This window comes from Lepus europaeus, chromosome 7 (assembly GCF_033115175.1).
Source record: "Lepus europaeus isolate LE1 chromosome 7, mLepTim1.pri, whole genome shotgun sequence".
In the NCBI taxonomy this organism is placed as follows: Eukaryota; Metazoa; Chordata; class Mammalia; order Lagomorpha; family Leporidae; genus Lepus; species Lepus europaeus.
In genome coordinates, this window is record NC_084833.1 from 59,250,860 (window position 1) to 59,266,880 (window position 16,021).

General features: G+C 48.1%; 1 protein-coding gene across 1 annotated transcript; it reads right to left on the bottom strand.

Annotated features, from left to right (window-relative positions):
- Positions 1-3,903: 3,903 nt before the first annotated feature.
- Positions 3,904-14,730, bottom strand: CCKBR (cholecystokinin B receptor). Its single transcript, XM_062198152.1, has 5 exons — positions 14,580-14,730; positions 6,041-6,292; positions 5,607-5,856; positions 5,130-5,302; positions 3,904-4,948 (listed from the first exon to the last, which is right to left on the bottom strand). The coding sequence occupies exons 1-5, from the start codon at positions 14,728-14,730 to the stop codon at positions 4,410-4,412; spliced, it is 1,365 nt and encodes a 454-aa protein (XP_062054136.1). The 3' UTR covers positions 3,904-4,409.
- Positions 14,731-16,021: the final 1,291 nt, after the last annotated feature.

Sequence of the window (16,021 nt, forward strand, 5' to 3'; positions counted from 1 at the left end):
GTGAGCCACGACGTCAGCCCCCATCGATGAATTTTCAAAAGCACCCTTGTATATGAAGGTCCTCCACCTCTCTGTTTGCAGCAATAAAAAATTCTGCACTTAAAGTCATACTTTCTCTACCTCAAGTATCCAATCACCCTTGCTCTGGACTTTTCTAGGCTGAACTGAAGGTTCCCACAATCTAGGAGGTCTGGAAGCTTTCCCTCAAGTGTCCTGTAGGGCCACCCGATTACTCCAGGGAATTTGGAAAGATCTGGGAGTCATTTTTGGATTGAGGCGGAAAGGAGGTTTTCTCCTGCTCACCAAGTCACTTCTCTCTGGAAACTTGTGCCTTTGTCTAGATGAGGCCTTAGCACCTGCCCATCCTTGCTCACGATCAGTGTTGTAGTCTTGTTTAGGTAGTTGGGATCCTGTATACTAGAGGGGAATGTCTGGATTTTCTGCCTCTCCACCTTGCTCAAGGCCTGCTTGTCTCACCCTGAGAAATCAGAGGGTCTAATCATCAAACCAGCCTTATCATTCAAATTTACATTCCTCAAGAGCCCTCTATGTCTAATCTCTCCCCACTGATATGCCTCCTTAGAGTTCTGACCTCAAAACTATTTTATTAAGACAAAGTGTTACTTCAATGGGCCTGACTGGTTAACTCTTTCCTGTCCTCCAAATGTGGCCACATAGCCAGGCTAGATTTAAATTTCCCAGACGAGGCCCTATCCACAGGGAGATGCTAATCACTGTGTATATTGCTACTGATGAGCCAAGAGTATGGCTTACCAAGTACACCTGAAGGTTGGGAGGCAGTGAATGAAGCTCAGAGAATAGGAAGCAGCCAAAGGACCATGGTTAGAATCTGCAATCAGGGCTACAGTCTCTAGGAGGACCCAGTCATAGGCATTTGTGTCTGAGCAACAAAGCATAGACTCCAGATGGGACCTAATTTCTTCCTTATCCCTTCTATCTCTTTCTTTCCCTCCCACCTGCCTGCTCCTGGAGCTAACTTTAAGGAAAAATGTCTTTCCATAAAATGTCCCATGCACACTATTGGATCTGCCTTACCCAAATGTATGGTCATTCAAGACTTTGGCTGAATATGTCTACAAGAGCCAGCTTCTGGCACATTTACTGTGATGCTCCCTTTCTCTCTCTTTTGTTCCCATATCACCTGTGGTTTCTGAGACAATCATGAAACTTGCTTTCCTGGAAGGTTTGAAGGGGTGAACTCTCCAGGACAACTGCTCCAACCGCTATTTTGTGGAGGTAATCTATAGGGGATTTCTTCAAGGAATGGTGACAGCAGAAGTGGGGCTTGCTGAAGGATGGAAGCCCACAGAGTTATAGATTTAATCATCTGCTCTTCTACTTTGAGCCCTGAGAGAGTCCTGAGTGATTCCAAGTTGTTCACAACAAATTAATTTCTCTTCAGTCATCAACAATCCCTCTGGGAGATCAGAGTCAGGATGTGCAGTGAAGAGAGTATGGGTTTTTGTGTCAGACAGAGCTGGGTTCAAATCCTGACTTCACTACTTTCTAGTTTCATTTCATAGGAGACCCTGAGCTTCCCTTTGGATCCAGAATTCTGTCCCTCTCAGTTGTGGCTGGCCATCTGTTTGCAAAGGCCCTTGCTTCTTGGAAGTGCTGGTCTTGAGACAGTCACAAGTCTAGCCCTTCTTAGTCTATGAGCCTGATACAATGGTAAACATTGCATGAGTATTGTTCTAATTCATTTTCTAATGGCAACAACAGGGTTAATGTAATTTTTCCAATTTTTTAAAACTCAGCTTAAAATTCAATGAGACAACGTTCATAAAATCACACAACTTTTAAGGCAGAGACAGAATTTAAAGGCTTAAAAAATGTCAATGTAGAATAACAGAGAGAAAACTTTGCAGGCAGATATTTGCACTCAGTTCCTGGTTCTATTCTGGCTTCAGGGCTTCATATAACTCCCTAAGCTTTTCTCATCTCTATTTTCCTCACCTGTCAAATGAAGAGAAATGCTCTATAGAAGTGAGCTGAGAACAGAATGAATTGTGTACATAAAATGCCTGTCACATAGCACCAAGAAATGTTAGATTTGATTGCCACTCCCTACATCACCCCACCTGGCTCAGTCATCTTCCCATATTATCAGCCTAATAGGGGAAATCAGGCCGGAAGACAAATAACTATGGTAGAAGAGAGAAAGCCCTGAGTGCTGATCGGCATACATCCTGTGTTGCAGGGGCCAAGCAGGACTTCACAGAGACAGTAATATGAAATCTGGACCTGACATGCTTTGTCAGTTTCAGGATGTGGAAAGTGGGTGGGAGGAGTCCAATGTTCCACATCTGATGACTGGATAGGACACACAGTGATGGACACATGAATATTCCACACTGTACGGCTACAGTATGTGAAGTAGTGTTTTTCAAATCATGCCTGTGTGCTAGATTCCAGTCTGGGCCTGGGCCACACAGTACTTAGGTTCTGACACCAGGCTCAAAGGGGCTGGACCCAGGTCTCTCCCATCAGTCTCCTGCAGCCATCTGGTGGTCATCAGCCGGAGGGCTCACTGTGGGGCAGCCTCCATCATCCCTTTAGAGGAGGTGATGGAATGTGCTGGGGAACCTGCGGGCAAGCCTGCTCCTGGCGCACAGAAATTTTGACATGAAAGTCCCGAGTCTCCCTTCAGCCCCTCAGACCAGCTGGGATTCTATTTTTAACCAGCACTGTCATAGGTTGACGGCTTGGAACGCCTTCTTCCTTCTGTTCGTCCTTCCTCTGCCTCTTGCAGCCCAGAATCCTGTGGAAGTAATGGATGGGAGCAATCTGAACACTGGTGAACAGAAGAGCTGTCCTCTTTCCTCATGTCCTTTGCTCCGGGCCTTCTTCATGGTCGTTAGCAGAGAGATTCTGGAGGCAACGAGGTTTACATTGCAGGGCTCTTCCACAGCCCTCCTCAGGGTCCTAGAAATGTTGTAGTTGTGATTTTGTGTTCCTTTTCTTCAAATAGGGGGCCCAATTTTATAAACTTTAGTCTCACAACACCTGGATGTGCCCCTCATGTTTATGGCTTCTTCCCCCCATCCAGCTCAGTGTCTATGTCCACATGGTTTGTTTTGTTTTGCTGTGACCTCAGGCAGCTTACTTTCCTCTTTGCATCTCAGTTTCTCCAACATGTTACAACAAGAAGTGCCAAGGAACCCATATCCTGACATTCTATGTCTCTGATTACCCACGTATATCCCCTCTATGAGATCCTCAGTTCCTGGTCTTCCCATTGGTTTGTCAATTTTTGTGCATAGAAGTGACATTGCTGGCTTCTGCCCTGGCTCCTGTCTGTCTTTGGGGCCACATCAGTCTTAGAGTCAAAAGCAGACTGGATCTCAAACTCCAGCCCCATCCTCTTCACCCCAGGGCTCTTTGTTGTGACCAGAAAGGGTGCTTCCATTTGGAAGAATCTTGGCCAAGTCTGGACACTGGTGGCGAGCAAGTGTACAATAAAAAGGCCTTGTTCTTAATTAACTTCTGCATATCTGCCTCGGGCTCATGTTTCAAAGACATTGAGTAGACTGAGTTTTATACAATGCTTCCTTCTCTCTTTTCATCAAAATTTACATACAAATCTATTAACATACTGCCTCAACAATGGCACTGCCTGGGAGAACAAGTGCAGGAATCGTGATGTGTCATGGATATCTCACCTCCCACCCCACTCCCAGCTACTTTGGCACCGGACTGGAGAGTGGGTGAACCCAGGATGACAGCCTCATCCAGCCTCAGACCATGGGTTTGTAGAATAGGAATGGGCAGCAGTGGTCAGGATCTGACAGGGGAGAGACTCCACAAATTTCCATGCCTCCTCATCTGTCCCCCAGAAAAGTCCAGGAAGGAAGTCCAAGAGGAAGTCAATTCATTTATTATTTCTCAAAGAGGCCAGGTAAAGGAGGAGGGGCAGGGCCACAGTCCTTAACTGAAAAGGGAAGAAGGGACTTTTCAGTGCTTTAACAGCCTTTGGTGGGGGAGGTGTGAGACTAGGCCTGGTGAAAAAGAAAATTGTGTGATCAAACTGGGGATGTCCAGGAGAATCCCAAGGTTCAGCCCTGTGCTGGGCTCCACAGCTCCTAAAAGGATCAGGTGTGTGAGGGACAGGTCAGCCCTGTCAGAGTCCCCACTGAGGAGCGACGGTCTGTCCAAGGTCAGTGCCATGTCTCTACAGACAAGGCTCAGTCTCAGATCAGAAGTGTGCTTCCTCTCCTGTGGAAGGCTCCATTCTGTTCCTTTTGTGTCAGATAAGCTACCTTTGTGTGTGTGTGTGTTGGGGATGGTCTGTGTTATTGGGCATCAGTAGCCAGCATCAGTGTGGTTTGGATGGGTCCGTGCTTGTAGGAGTGGCCCGTCCTGCCTCAGCTCCCACTCTATCTCAGCCCTCACCCGGGGCCCAGCGTGCTGATGGTGGTGTAGCTCAGCCTAGACAGTGAAGCAATGGAGGGGGTGGGAGGGTCCTCATCTGGAAGAGGTCTGGGGCGGGCTCGTGGAGGCCGGGGGCAGCAGCGGGCACACGTGTCCAGGCAGGCCTGGCGAAAGCGGCGATGCATGAAGCAGTAGACCAGGGGATTGACACAGGCTGAGGCGTAGCTTAGCAAGTGGATGAAGGAGATAGGTGCTCCGGAGAGGGCTCGGTGAGCACCCGGGCCGTCGAAGGCGCGCCACGTGTTGGCACTGTACACTGGTAGCCAACACATGAAAAACAGCACAACGATCACCAGCAACATGCGCACCACGCGCTTCTTAGCCAGCAGCTTGGCCTGGGCTGGCCGGGGCCCGGGGCCTGGCCCAGAAATGGGAGCGGTCAGTGCCGACAGCTCCAGGGCAGGCCGGGAACGTGGAAGCTGCACGTAGCAGCCGTCGCTGTCCTCGCTGGCCAGGCCGGCTTCCGGCCGGCAACGCCCGTTCTGGTGGACAGGACCTGAGCAGAGGGAGAGCAGTCAGGGCTGAAGACAGTCCTCCCCACTTCCAGCCCAACCCCTCTTGCCGCCCTGCTGCAAGCCTTTACCCCATTTCCAGTCTCGGCTCATATCTCTTTCAGCCCTTACCCTTTCTAGGCCCGCCTCTCTCCCAATGGCCCGCCCCTCCTGGATTTCACTCACCTGGGGCAGCCCCACCCGGCAACCCTCCTTGGCCTCTGACCCGGCTTTGGCTCTCGCTGTCACTGTCACTGTCAAAACGAAGTCCTAAGTAGAGCTCTCGGGAGATAAGACCGTAGGCCACAGCCATGACCACACCAGGGACGAAGAATAGGAGCAGGAGCAGCAGTACTGACCTGGAGGCAGCACAAAGACTTGTCACATGGGTCTCTGTCCAGACAAAGTCACAGATGGAGGAAGAACCAAGGACTGGTGTTTCTAGGGCTGTGGCCAGGTTCGTAGGTGAGGCTGGAGTAACATTGGGGATGGGGATGCCACTGGGACGGGCTAGAGAACCAGGGAAGGGCCCCAGATTGGATCTCAGGGGCAGCTGCAAAATGGGAAGTAGCATGGAATTCTTGCAGCAGTTGGAGGAATGTTGGCAAGCATTTGATGGAGATGGAAAGGGAATTTCTAGGACTAGGTCACGGGCACCCTCACCAGGTCTGGCGGACCCGCGCACTGGGCCAGCGATGCACGCACTGCAGCACACGGGGCCCCACTGGCTGCACGGCGGTGTACACGGGGTAGGGCACCATGAGCAGTCCGGACAGTAGCCACGTGGCTAAGATCACACGAGCCGCGTGGGAGCGAGTTTGCCACACCCGCGCCTGCAGTGGTCGGCAGATGGCGCTGTACCGCTCCAGGGCAATGGCTACGAGGCTTAGCGTGGACACACTCACAGACACCCCTAAACAAGGGAAAAAAAAGAAGTCACCCAGGAAACTGGCATCAGACACTCTTCAGTGTGACTTCCTCAATCCGTCCCACCCCTTCCCGGCCCCATGTCCCCCCTGGCAAAATTCCCCACACCAGGCAAAGACTTCAGGAGGTAGAAGGTCAAGGTGGGTAGGGTAGTTAGTTGTCTCACCCACCCATGAGGTAGGAAACGGCCTTGCAGATGACTGTGCCGAAGATGAATGTGCCCATGAGATTGGGCAGGAGTGTGAAGGGCATGCAAGCCACAGCCAGCAGGAGGTCGCTGACTGCCAGCGAGAGCAAGAAGGCATTGGTGACGGTCCTCAGGCGGCGGCTCAGTCCCAGGACCACAATGATGAGGATGTTTCCTCCAACGCTCATCAGAAAGATCACTGCATAAAGAGTGACTCTAATGGCCAGCTCCAATTCTAGGCAGGAAAAGGAAGAAGTGGCAGTAGGGGGTCTGGCCCTCACTCAGCAAGACCTCCATCCCGCAGATCCCCAGCCCTCAGTATCCAGCCAGACCTCTTCAACCAAAGAACACACTCCCCGCACCCCCACCCACCAATCCAGTGCCTGCTCAGTAAACGGTGAAATTGGCTCCTCCGTGCTTCTGACAACTTGAAGTTGTGTTAAATTGATCTAACTCCACCCTTCTTTCAGAAAAGCCTCTCTCTTCTCAAGGTTTGTTCTAAATTCTTCCTACTCTTGCATGCAACCAACCTCAAACCTTAGCATGTCATCAAGAGCCTGTGAGTACTGCCTCCCCCCCCCCAGCTCCTCCCACCTCCTCATTTCACTGTGCCCACGTAAGCAACTGATGACTCAGTTTCTAGAATGCATCATGTATCTTGTGACTCTCTTTCTGCTCAAGTTAGTTTCTCAGCTTGGAATACTTTCACCAACAACTGCCCCTCCTCCATCCCCATCACAAAATTATTTTCTATAACTGGTGAATTCCTATTTATTCCTTGTTTATCAAAACTCAAGTAGATTGCCACCTCTTCTGTAAGGCCTTTCTGGATGCCTCATTTGATATTAATATCCACTTTCTCTGATCTATACATATTCCTTATGCATCCATTAGAGCCCATTTTACTTTCTACCTTCTATTTTAATTATCTCCAAACATTCATTCTCATTCAACATTTACAGTAGATTCCCTCTGTGCCAGGCACTGGGGACAAAGAGATGAAAATCAGGCACTCCCTGACATCTGATAGTTCACAGTAGAAAGGGAAACTCAGATTTGTAAACAGATGATGTGTGGTAGGAGTGAGGTTGAGGGATGTATGAGGAACTGTGGGAGCTCACAGAAGGCACACCTAGTGTTTGTGGGCAAGACAGAGCTGACAGCTTGGCCTCATTTGTTTGTGTCGTTGTCTGTAGGAGAAAGCTTCATCTTTGTACTTCCATTTACAATCATGCAGACCTGGACAACACCGAACTGAATTTAACTGGACTGAGTCACTTACCATGAGGAATGTTAGTGCTCAAAAGGAGAAAGTATAGGGGGCAGAACCTTCCAGGTTGGGAGACAGAGGTAAAACTCTCCCTTCTGCAACTCTATATATTGATTGTTTTTGTTTAGCCCCCAAATAGAATTGCTTTCTCATAATAATTTCTTTAAAAGTTGTTATAGGCATTGAGTAAGTGTTATTTATAAAACATTCCCAAATCCAGTTCAGTAGTAACATAACTTGCTCAGGATCACACAGTGAGTAAGGCATTGATGAGAATAGAAGCCAAGAATCTGGATCCCTAAAATGTTTTGCTTCCTACTGCTCCCTTGCTAATCTGTCATTCATCACACTGCCTCCTTCTTACCTAAATCAATCCTTAACCTAACTGCCTCTTTCTCCCTCACTCTATATCCTACCAGGGAATCTCTGATTGTTTTATTGCTTTTATTTCTTTTATTTCTGTCTTCCCCACTAGACAAGGTCTGTCTCATTCTTCAGTATATCCTAGCACCTGGCGTAATGTCTGGGATGACATGGAGGCAGTCATCACATGCTTTAAGGATTCTTGAATGAATATTTTTTCAAATAGAAATGCACCTACTTTCCAACTCTTTATCCACCCCTCACCTCTGTAAAGATGCTCCAGCATGCCCCCCTCAATGTCTCTTTTTCTTTGGATACTTGGTGGATGATGCTAGGGGGGATCAATGATAGGCTATGATTTCAGATGTGTTACTTTTGCTATTACATACAAATCATACGTATCTCCTGTGGAAAATGGGCCACTAACTGTAGTGACAAATTTGAGAGCGGTGTGTATGTGTGTGTGTGTGTATGTGTGTTTGTATGTATATCAAGAAACTTTTTTTTTGGGGGGGGGGGAAATCTCTATCAGAGAGATCCTTGACCCAGAAAAAGAGAGCTGGTAGTCATTTTGCAACCTCTGTGCATCCTCCAAATCCAGTACCCCTTACTCCCATCCCCTGCCTCTCACTGCATCAAATTCTCCTCTGGATGTCTTTCTTCAAATAATTCTTGATGCAATTACCATACCTCAAGTTGGTTCAGCACTCTGAAGTGTGAAAGCATATTTTCATTCATTCATTCATCCAGCTGACGTGTTCCATGCGCATGCCCTGGAATTTGGATAATTGTGGTGGACCAGAAAAGTGAGGCTAGGCCTTACCTTTATGAAGTTCCCAATCTGCTTGGGAACTCCTGAAAACTATAGAACAAAGTCACAGTAAAAATGACCAGCAATTTTTACAGCACTGCTGTTTTCCTGGGCATCCCCAGCTACTCTCTTATTTCCAGGCACCACTATTTCTCCAGGTCTTTGCTGTTGAACAACCAGAAGACATGAAAAATTCTAATTAAAAGCAATATTAGGGGCTGGTGCTTTAATGTTGTAGGTAAAGCTGCCGCTGCAGTGCCAGCATTCCAAGTGGGCACTGATTCGAGTCCCGGCTGCTCCACTTCCTTTCCAGCTCTCTGTTATGGCCTGGGAAAGCAGTAGAAGATGGCCCAAGTATTTGGGCCCCTGGACCTGCGTGGGAGATCCGGAGGAAGCTCCTGGCTCCTGGCTTCGGATTGGCACAGTTCTGGCCATTGCAGCCATTTGGGGATTGAACCAGTGATTGAAGACATCTCTCTCTCTCTCTCTTCCTCTGCCTCTCTCTAACTCTGGATTTCAAGTTAATAAACAAATCTTTTTAAAAGAAGAAAAAAAGCAATATTAGTACCAAGGGTTTGTGGAGGGATGAGGAGGTTGTGCACAGGAGATTTTTAGGACACTGAAACTATTCTGTATTATTCTATAATGGTGGATGCATGCCACTGTGTGTTTATCAAAATCCACTGAACCATACCACACAAAAGGGAATCCAAATGTATAGCACAGAATTTAGTTAATAATGTAGTTAATAAATCAATTAACAATGTATCAATGTTGGCTCATCAACTGTAATTATGGCAAACTCTGTGTGTGCAGGCGTGACAGTATTTGCAGGTGTGAGAGTATATGGGAACTCTGAACTCTGTACTTTCCGGTCAATTTTTCTGTAAACATCAAACTACTCTAAAAATAATCTATTGTGGGGTTTAGTGGGGTTAAACCTCCACCTGCAGCACTAGCATCCCACGTGTTTACTGGTTTGTGTCCTGGATGCTCCATTTCTGATCCATCTCCCTGCTAGTGTGCCTAGGAAAGCAGCAGAAGACAGATCGAGCACTTGGGCCCCTGTACCTATGTTTGAGAACTGGAAGAAACTCCTGGTTCCTGGCTTTATCATGGCCCAGCCCCTGGCCATTGCATTCATTTGGGGAGTGAACCAATAGATCTCTCTCTCTCTCTCTCTCTCTCTCTCTCTCTCTCTCTCTCTCTTTCTATCTGTCTCTCTGTAACTCTACCTTTCAAATAAAAAATATTTTTAAAAATTTTTTATTGTTTTAAAATGTCCAACATACAAAATTAATATACAAAATACATGAGAACTGACTGTGTATATGTGTGCACATCCATGTGTGTTTGTGTGGTGGAAAATGAGTCATCACATTGGCTTTAGGGACAAGGAATTTCAGGCAAAGGTGGGAATATGGGAGATGTCACCTCTGTGAGTTCAGACAGGATTGCCTTGATAGTCTATCCATAGGTACCACCTTCTGGGGGATGAGAGGAGAGGAGAAGTCAGACCAGGGATTCAGAAGATGGGCAATTCAGTTCTCACAGGGTTTAGAGGATCTGCATGGTTCTGTCCATATGATGGCTGCTAAGTATGGCACAAAAAAACCAAACAATGTGACACAATACAAGAACCAGCCTTTTCTTTAAAGGGGCTCTACAGAACACGAAAGCTGCTGATGACTTAAATTCTGCTTTCCAGGGGGATGTTGGTTCTGCATATATGCAAAGTCATACCACATCTCTGTAGTGAGCACAGACAGCATCCAACTGACTGATAGTAGCTGTTTGTATAAGGGACATTCAAGTACCAGTGGGTATTAACTTAGGAATAAATAATATGCAAGGATGTAATAGGTAATAGATATTATTAGGGTGAGCTTTGGCTAATGCTTTAGTCTTTGAGATAATATCTGGATAGGTGAAGGTGAAAGTCATCCTTATTTCTGTAATGTCTAGAGGAGGATAACATCTATATGTCTCTAAGTCCCACCTGATCCAGTGTGGGTTACATTTAAGCTTAGGTCATATCTAAGGAAGTGTTGTAAGGTTTGAATGAGCAGATCTTTGAATATAACTCATGTACCCTGAAGTTGTTACCTATGAAATGAGATGTCATCTAGGGAGACTTGGAGAAACCCAAGTACATATGTTACATATGTTAATGGGGGTCAGTCCAAGTGATGATCACAATAGATGAATGAGCAAATAATATCCAAGTATGTGTGGGCAGTTTTTAAGTAGGTATGGATGTGAACTGTTAACACTTTAGATTATTCTAAGTTAAAATGTTAATCTGATTGAGTGAAATAGCTGAGTATCTGAAGTAATATTTGAGTCTTTGCAGGTAATATCTAAATATGGAAGAATAATAGTTGTGAGTTTAAGGGTAGCATCTAGAGAAGGGCTAGTTAAACATAAGAATGTGTGATTTTGTGTAGCTAATGATAAAATGAAAGTGTTTGATGGGTGGGTAACATCTAAATGATTGGGTGACATTTAAGTAAATGTGAATAACCTCTATTTCTGTGGGTAGCATCTAAGTGAACATGGGTTATACTCAAGTCTGCATAGATTATGTAAGAATAAAGTGGGCAACATTTACATTTCTGTTGGCAATGTTGTAGTAAGTGTGGGTAGCATGTGCACCTGTGGGATAATAGCTGAGTGAATGTGACTAACAGGCACTCTGTATGACACCTGACTGCCCGGGTAACGTCAGAATGTATGTGAGCAATAATATCCAGATAAGCGAGGACTATTTTTGCACCTGCACTCTGAATCATGTCACATCTTGCTTTCTCAGGGATCCTTGCTCTATTAACTATTCCTTTCTCACCTCTTTCTCACCTACACCTTCAATCTTCCATTCTCTTTGCACATTTCCTACCAATTTAAAATTTTTTTTCTATCTCTACCACATATACAAACACCCAAAAGACAAAACTACACACACACACACACACACACCCCATACACCTTCCTCAACCCCATGCTAATTTTGGCACAATCCTATTTCTCTTTTTATCTCTATCTCTTATACCAAACTTCTTGAAAGTTTGTTTAAACACCCTGCTTTACTTCTCATATTCTCTCTCAACCACCAGCCCAACCGCCACCCTACTCTAGTCAGATCTTAACAATTTCTCCTAAGGAATTTCTTGTTGTTGAAATATGCTATTCTGGGCCAGTGCCGTGGCTTGGTTAATTCTCTGCCTGCGGCGCCGGCATCCCACATGGGCGCCGGGTTCTAGTCCCAGTTGCTCCTCTTCCAGTCCAGCTCTCTGCTGTGGCCTGCAAAGGCAGTGGAGGATGGCCCAAATGTTTGGGCCCCTGCACCCGCATGGGAGACCAGGAAGAAGCTCCTGGCTCCTGACTTCAGATCAGCGCAGCGCCAGCCATGGCGGCCATTTAGGGAGTGAACCAATGGAAGGAAGACCTTTCTCTCTGTCTTTCTCTCTCACTATCTAACCCTATCTGTCAAATAAATTTTTAAAAAAGTTTAAAAAAAAGAAATATGCTATTCTGTCATCTGAATTACATTTGCAGCATTCAACACTGCTTCACCTGCTATGCTTATCACTCTTTTTCCTTGCCTTCTGGAAGGACACAGCTCTTGTCTCTCTGACGGCTTTTTTCTGGATATCTTTCACGGAATCTTCTTCCTGTGCCTGGTTTTTAAATACTTCCACAGGGTCCTCTTTCAGGGCCTCTTTTCTTCTCATTCTGCACAATCTTTGTAGTACTTCATCTATTGCTCTGACTTCCATTACCTCCTGTAAGCAATGACCTTTTGAATCTATATTTCCAGCTCAGACCCTTCCAGTAAGTTCCAGGCCTCCAGATTCAACAGCTGAATGGGTAACCCCACTGGAAAGTCTCCCCAGTATTTAAATTCAGTGGGTTCTAAACAGCTAATAATCCCTTCTTCCAAATCTATTTCTAGCTGTCTGTTGCCTTCATTACATAGCACCAACATTCATTCAATTGTCCAAGCCAGAAACCTAGTTGTCATTCCTTGACCTCTTCAATCCTCTCCACTTATAATCAATTCCAAATTCTGTTGATTCCATTTCCAGAAGTGGCTCTCAAATCCATTCACTTCTCTGTACCCTACTGCAAGTATCTTAGTGTAAGCTAGCATCATCTTTCTCCCAGAACAGTGTAATACAATAGCCTCTGAAGTATTCCTCTGCATTCCATTTTATGTTCTTCAATCCGTCCTCTACACTACAGAGTGAATCCTGGCAGTACTACTCAATCTTTCAGTAGATCCAATTGCTCTTGGGATAAACTCTATGCTCTGTAGCCAGGTCTTTAAGGTGCTCCATAAACACATTGACTGGTCTGCAGCCTGAGTGTTTATTATTTCTCTTTAATGGTACACAGCTGCTCAGAAATGATGTCACACTGAACAAAGGTGACACAGGTTTAAACTTTAAGGTTTTATTTTATTTTATTTTTTTTACATATCCTGTTCCTGTGCTAGGGATGCTTTCTGCTTCTTGTGTCCTTTCATGTGGCTGGCTGTCCCTCACCTTTTTGGTTTTAATGCATAACTTACCTGCTCAGAGGCTCACCTTAATTCCCAAGGCAAGGCTAGGCTGCAGGTGGTCCTCTTGTATTTCCATTGTGTTCCCCTAGCAAGGCAATTTGTGCTGCCATTCCCTGCTTACTCTGTCTCCCCCACTAAACTTGGAGATCCATGAAGTAGGAATTGTGTCCATTTTGTTCAACTCATGTCCCCTCTGCCTGATAAAATCTCTGTTCCAATAAATATTTGCTGAATGAGGGAATCTAAGTGACAGCACGTAACATTGGGCTGAGAAAGCATAGGTTATTGTATGGAGTAAACAGGCATTTGGACTACAGTTGATTTCCAACTTTCTCTTCTTGGATTTAGAATGCTTTTCTTCTCCTTAACATTTCTCTCTATCCTATAGCTCCACTCCTTCCTTTTCTGCCTTCTAAACTCAAGACCTGCTGAACTTGAAGACCCAGCTCCCAACTTCCATCCTCTGAAGTTCATGGACTTTCACCTCCTTGGGGTTCAGACCTTCTCATGAGAGTTCCATGCTGACTGTGCTTCTTTCCATTGGCTCATCTCCCCCCTCCACCTGACTATGGACTCATGAGAGTACGGAAAGGGTCTAGTTCACCTCTGTGTCTCCCAACACCTAGCCTAGGGACTATAATATCACGCGTTCAGGAAACGCTGAAGGGAAGGAAAGGAAAGGTGCAGGAGAGGGAAAAACGTATTTTGAGATGGCTGCTGATGGGAATGGTGAAAGTCATTTGGAAAACCGAGTAACTGGCAGCAATCTGAAGGGGAGGTGAGGAGAGGAGATGGTGACACAAACAGATGGGGTGAAGGGGGAAACCAGGTTCTACGAGGTGTGAGAAGAGGCTGGAGAGGAAGCTTGAAAGGATTTGGAGACATTACATGGAGACAGAAAAAGAGAGAGCACACACAGCCTTGAGAACTCCAGCTTGGGAGGACAAGGGTTTGAGGATGAGTGAATTGGAGACAAGAGCTGCAAGGACCATCACCCAGTGTCCATCCTAATCCAGACTTGAGGGTATTTAGTAGAGGTAGGCCGATGGGTGGGATGTGGGACACAGGAGATTACAACCCTAACTTCCCACTCGAGTGCTCCCTCCCTCAACCAGCACCTTCCCTTCCTAAAATTGCCTGCCTCTTTCTTCCCTTCCCAGTCTTGGCTCTGAAGAGGATGGAAAAGGCAGAGATGTGCAAGTGTCAGCCAAAGGAGGAGGTCCTTGCCTCCCAATTGTGTCTATGTGATGGGGAGGGGGCTGCATGTTGGGGTGGTCAGGGGATCAGGATGTGAAGGGGTTCTAACTAGAGGGCGGGAAGCTGTGATGGAGTTGTAGGAGCTTCGGGGGCAGCTCTGAATGTGTGAGGGGGGTGTTCGCGGGGGCTGGGAGAATTGTACTAGGAGGGGACCCCGTGGCGTTTGGATATGCAATGTTAAGATCATCGTGGGGGTCGTTATTAGTGTAATGGGGTGCAGTGAGAAGGAGCTTGTGGCGCGGGCGTAGGGAGGCACCCACCTCGTGTCCCGGCTCCGCGGACGCGCGGGGGCTCGCAGCTGAGGTTGCCGGTACCGCTGTTGTTGAGGAGGGGGCCACCCGGGCGGCACAGGGAAGCCCCCGGTCCGGATCCGGATCCCTGCACGCTCCGGTTCAGCTTTACCAGCTCCATGGCCCCCGCCGAGCCCGCCACCTCGCTCAGCTCAGCCGGGCGGACTCCCGCCGCGGCTCCACCTGCTCGCGCTGCCAAGCGGCTCCCGCCGCGATCCGGCTCCCGCCTACTCCACCCCCGCCCTGCCCTGTCGCCGCCTCGGGCCCTGGCCCCCGCCCTCCACTCGCACTCCGCTCGCCCCGCCTAGGCCTGTCCCTCCCCGGCTCTGAGCTGCTTGTCCCGCCAGGTGACTCTCCGCCCCCCAGCTCGGCTCGGGAGTTACGCGCCCACTACGTGACTGTCAGCCTCGCCTCCTTGCTAGCCTCTCCCGTCTTCCATGGAGATGGCTTTTCTGCCCACCCTTCTTCACCACCGCCCCCGACTCTGGGGAAGAACTCTCTCTCTCTCTCTCTCTCTCTCTCTCTCTCTCTGTGTGTGTGTGTGTGTGTGTGTGTGGTGGGGAAAGGCGGGTAGGAGGGCTAGGGCACCGCGCCCTGCCGCGGATCCAACACCTTTCCCCCGGGAATTCAGGGGACATGGAGGTGGCGTTGGAAACAGGGTCTATGCACCTAGGGTCACCCGCTGCGGCACGGGTGCCCTCGCCTTTCCGTACTGTGCCGCAGTGGCTGCTAAGACCGCTACCCAATCGCTACAGTCGTTTCCTGCAGCTCCTCGCCACGGGCTGGGCAGCCCCTGCATCTGTCCCCGCACACTTCACCTCCTGTCTAAGGCTCAATACCCGGGCTTCCAAGCGACCCTTAGTAGTGGGACGGGAGTGAGGGGGCAGCATTTGCCTCCAGGGGAGCTTTGGCAGGGGAAGGGCTGCCCAGGCAGCAAGGGCTGCCTCTGGGGTGAGGAAGGCTGGAGGTGCGCCGAGAAATGTGCAAGATAAACCCCGAATCGGGTGAGGATGGAATATGGGCCCAACTCTGGCCGGCCGGGGGCCCAGGGAAAAGAGGGGAGGAGGCGGCTGGCTGTCTCTGCGGTCTCCAGGCAGCGCCCACCTTCTCCTGACACGCTAGGCTTCCTGTTTGCTCTCAGCGCAGGTGGAGCCGCCTGTGTAGGGTGTCAAGTTCCCACGAGAGGGGGCTGGAAGGGAGCTGGGTCACTGGGGTGCAGCGGGAACAAAGCTGAAGGTGCGCGTGCAGGATGCGAGCATGGTCAGCTTCTTGAGGCAGCATTGCCTCTTGTGTGTTCCAGTCCTGCCCGCTATCCTTCCGCCACTCCAAAGAAACTGCGATAAGACCAGAAATTTCATATTCTGGCCCCAGGAGTAGCTGTTAAGAGGTTGGGGCAAAAGTAGAAGAACAGA

What these genes read in the sequence shown, in the direction of transcription:
- CCKBR (XM_062198152.1), bottom strand. Translation starts at nt 14,730, where the DNA reads ATGGAGCTGGTAAAGCTGAACCGGAGCGTGCAGGGATCCGGATCCGGA. An exon ending in CCGCGGAGCCGGGACACGAG is followed by an intron (nt 6,293 to 14,579) that starts GTGGGTGCCTCC and finishes TTTCCTGCCTAG; the next exon opens with AATTGGAGCTGGCCATTAGA. An exon ending in GCCGGGTGGGGCTGCCCCAG is followed by an intron (nt 4,949 to 5,129) that starts GTGAGTGAAATC and finishes CCCTCTGCTCAG; the next exon opens with GTCCTGTCCACCAGAACGGG.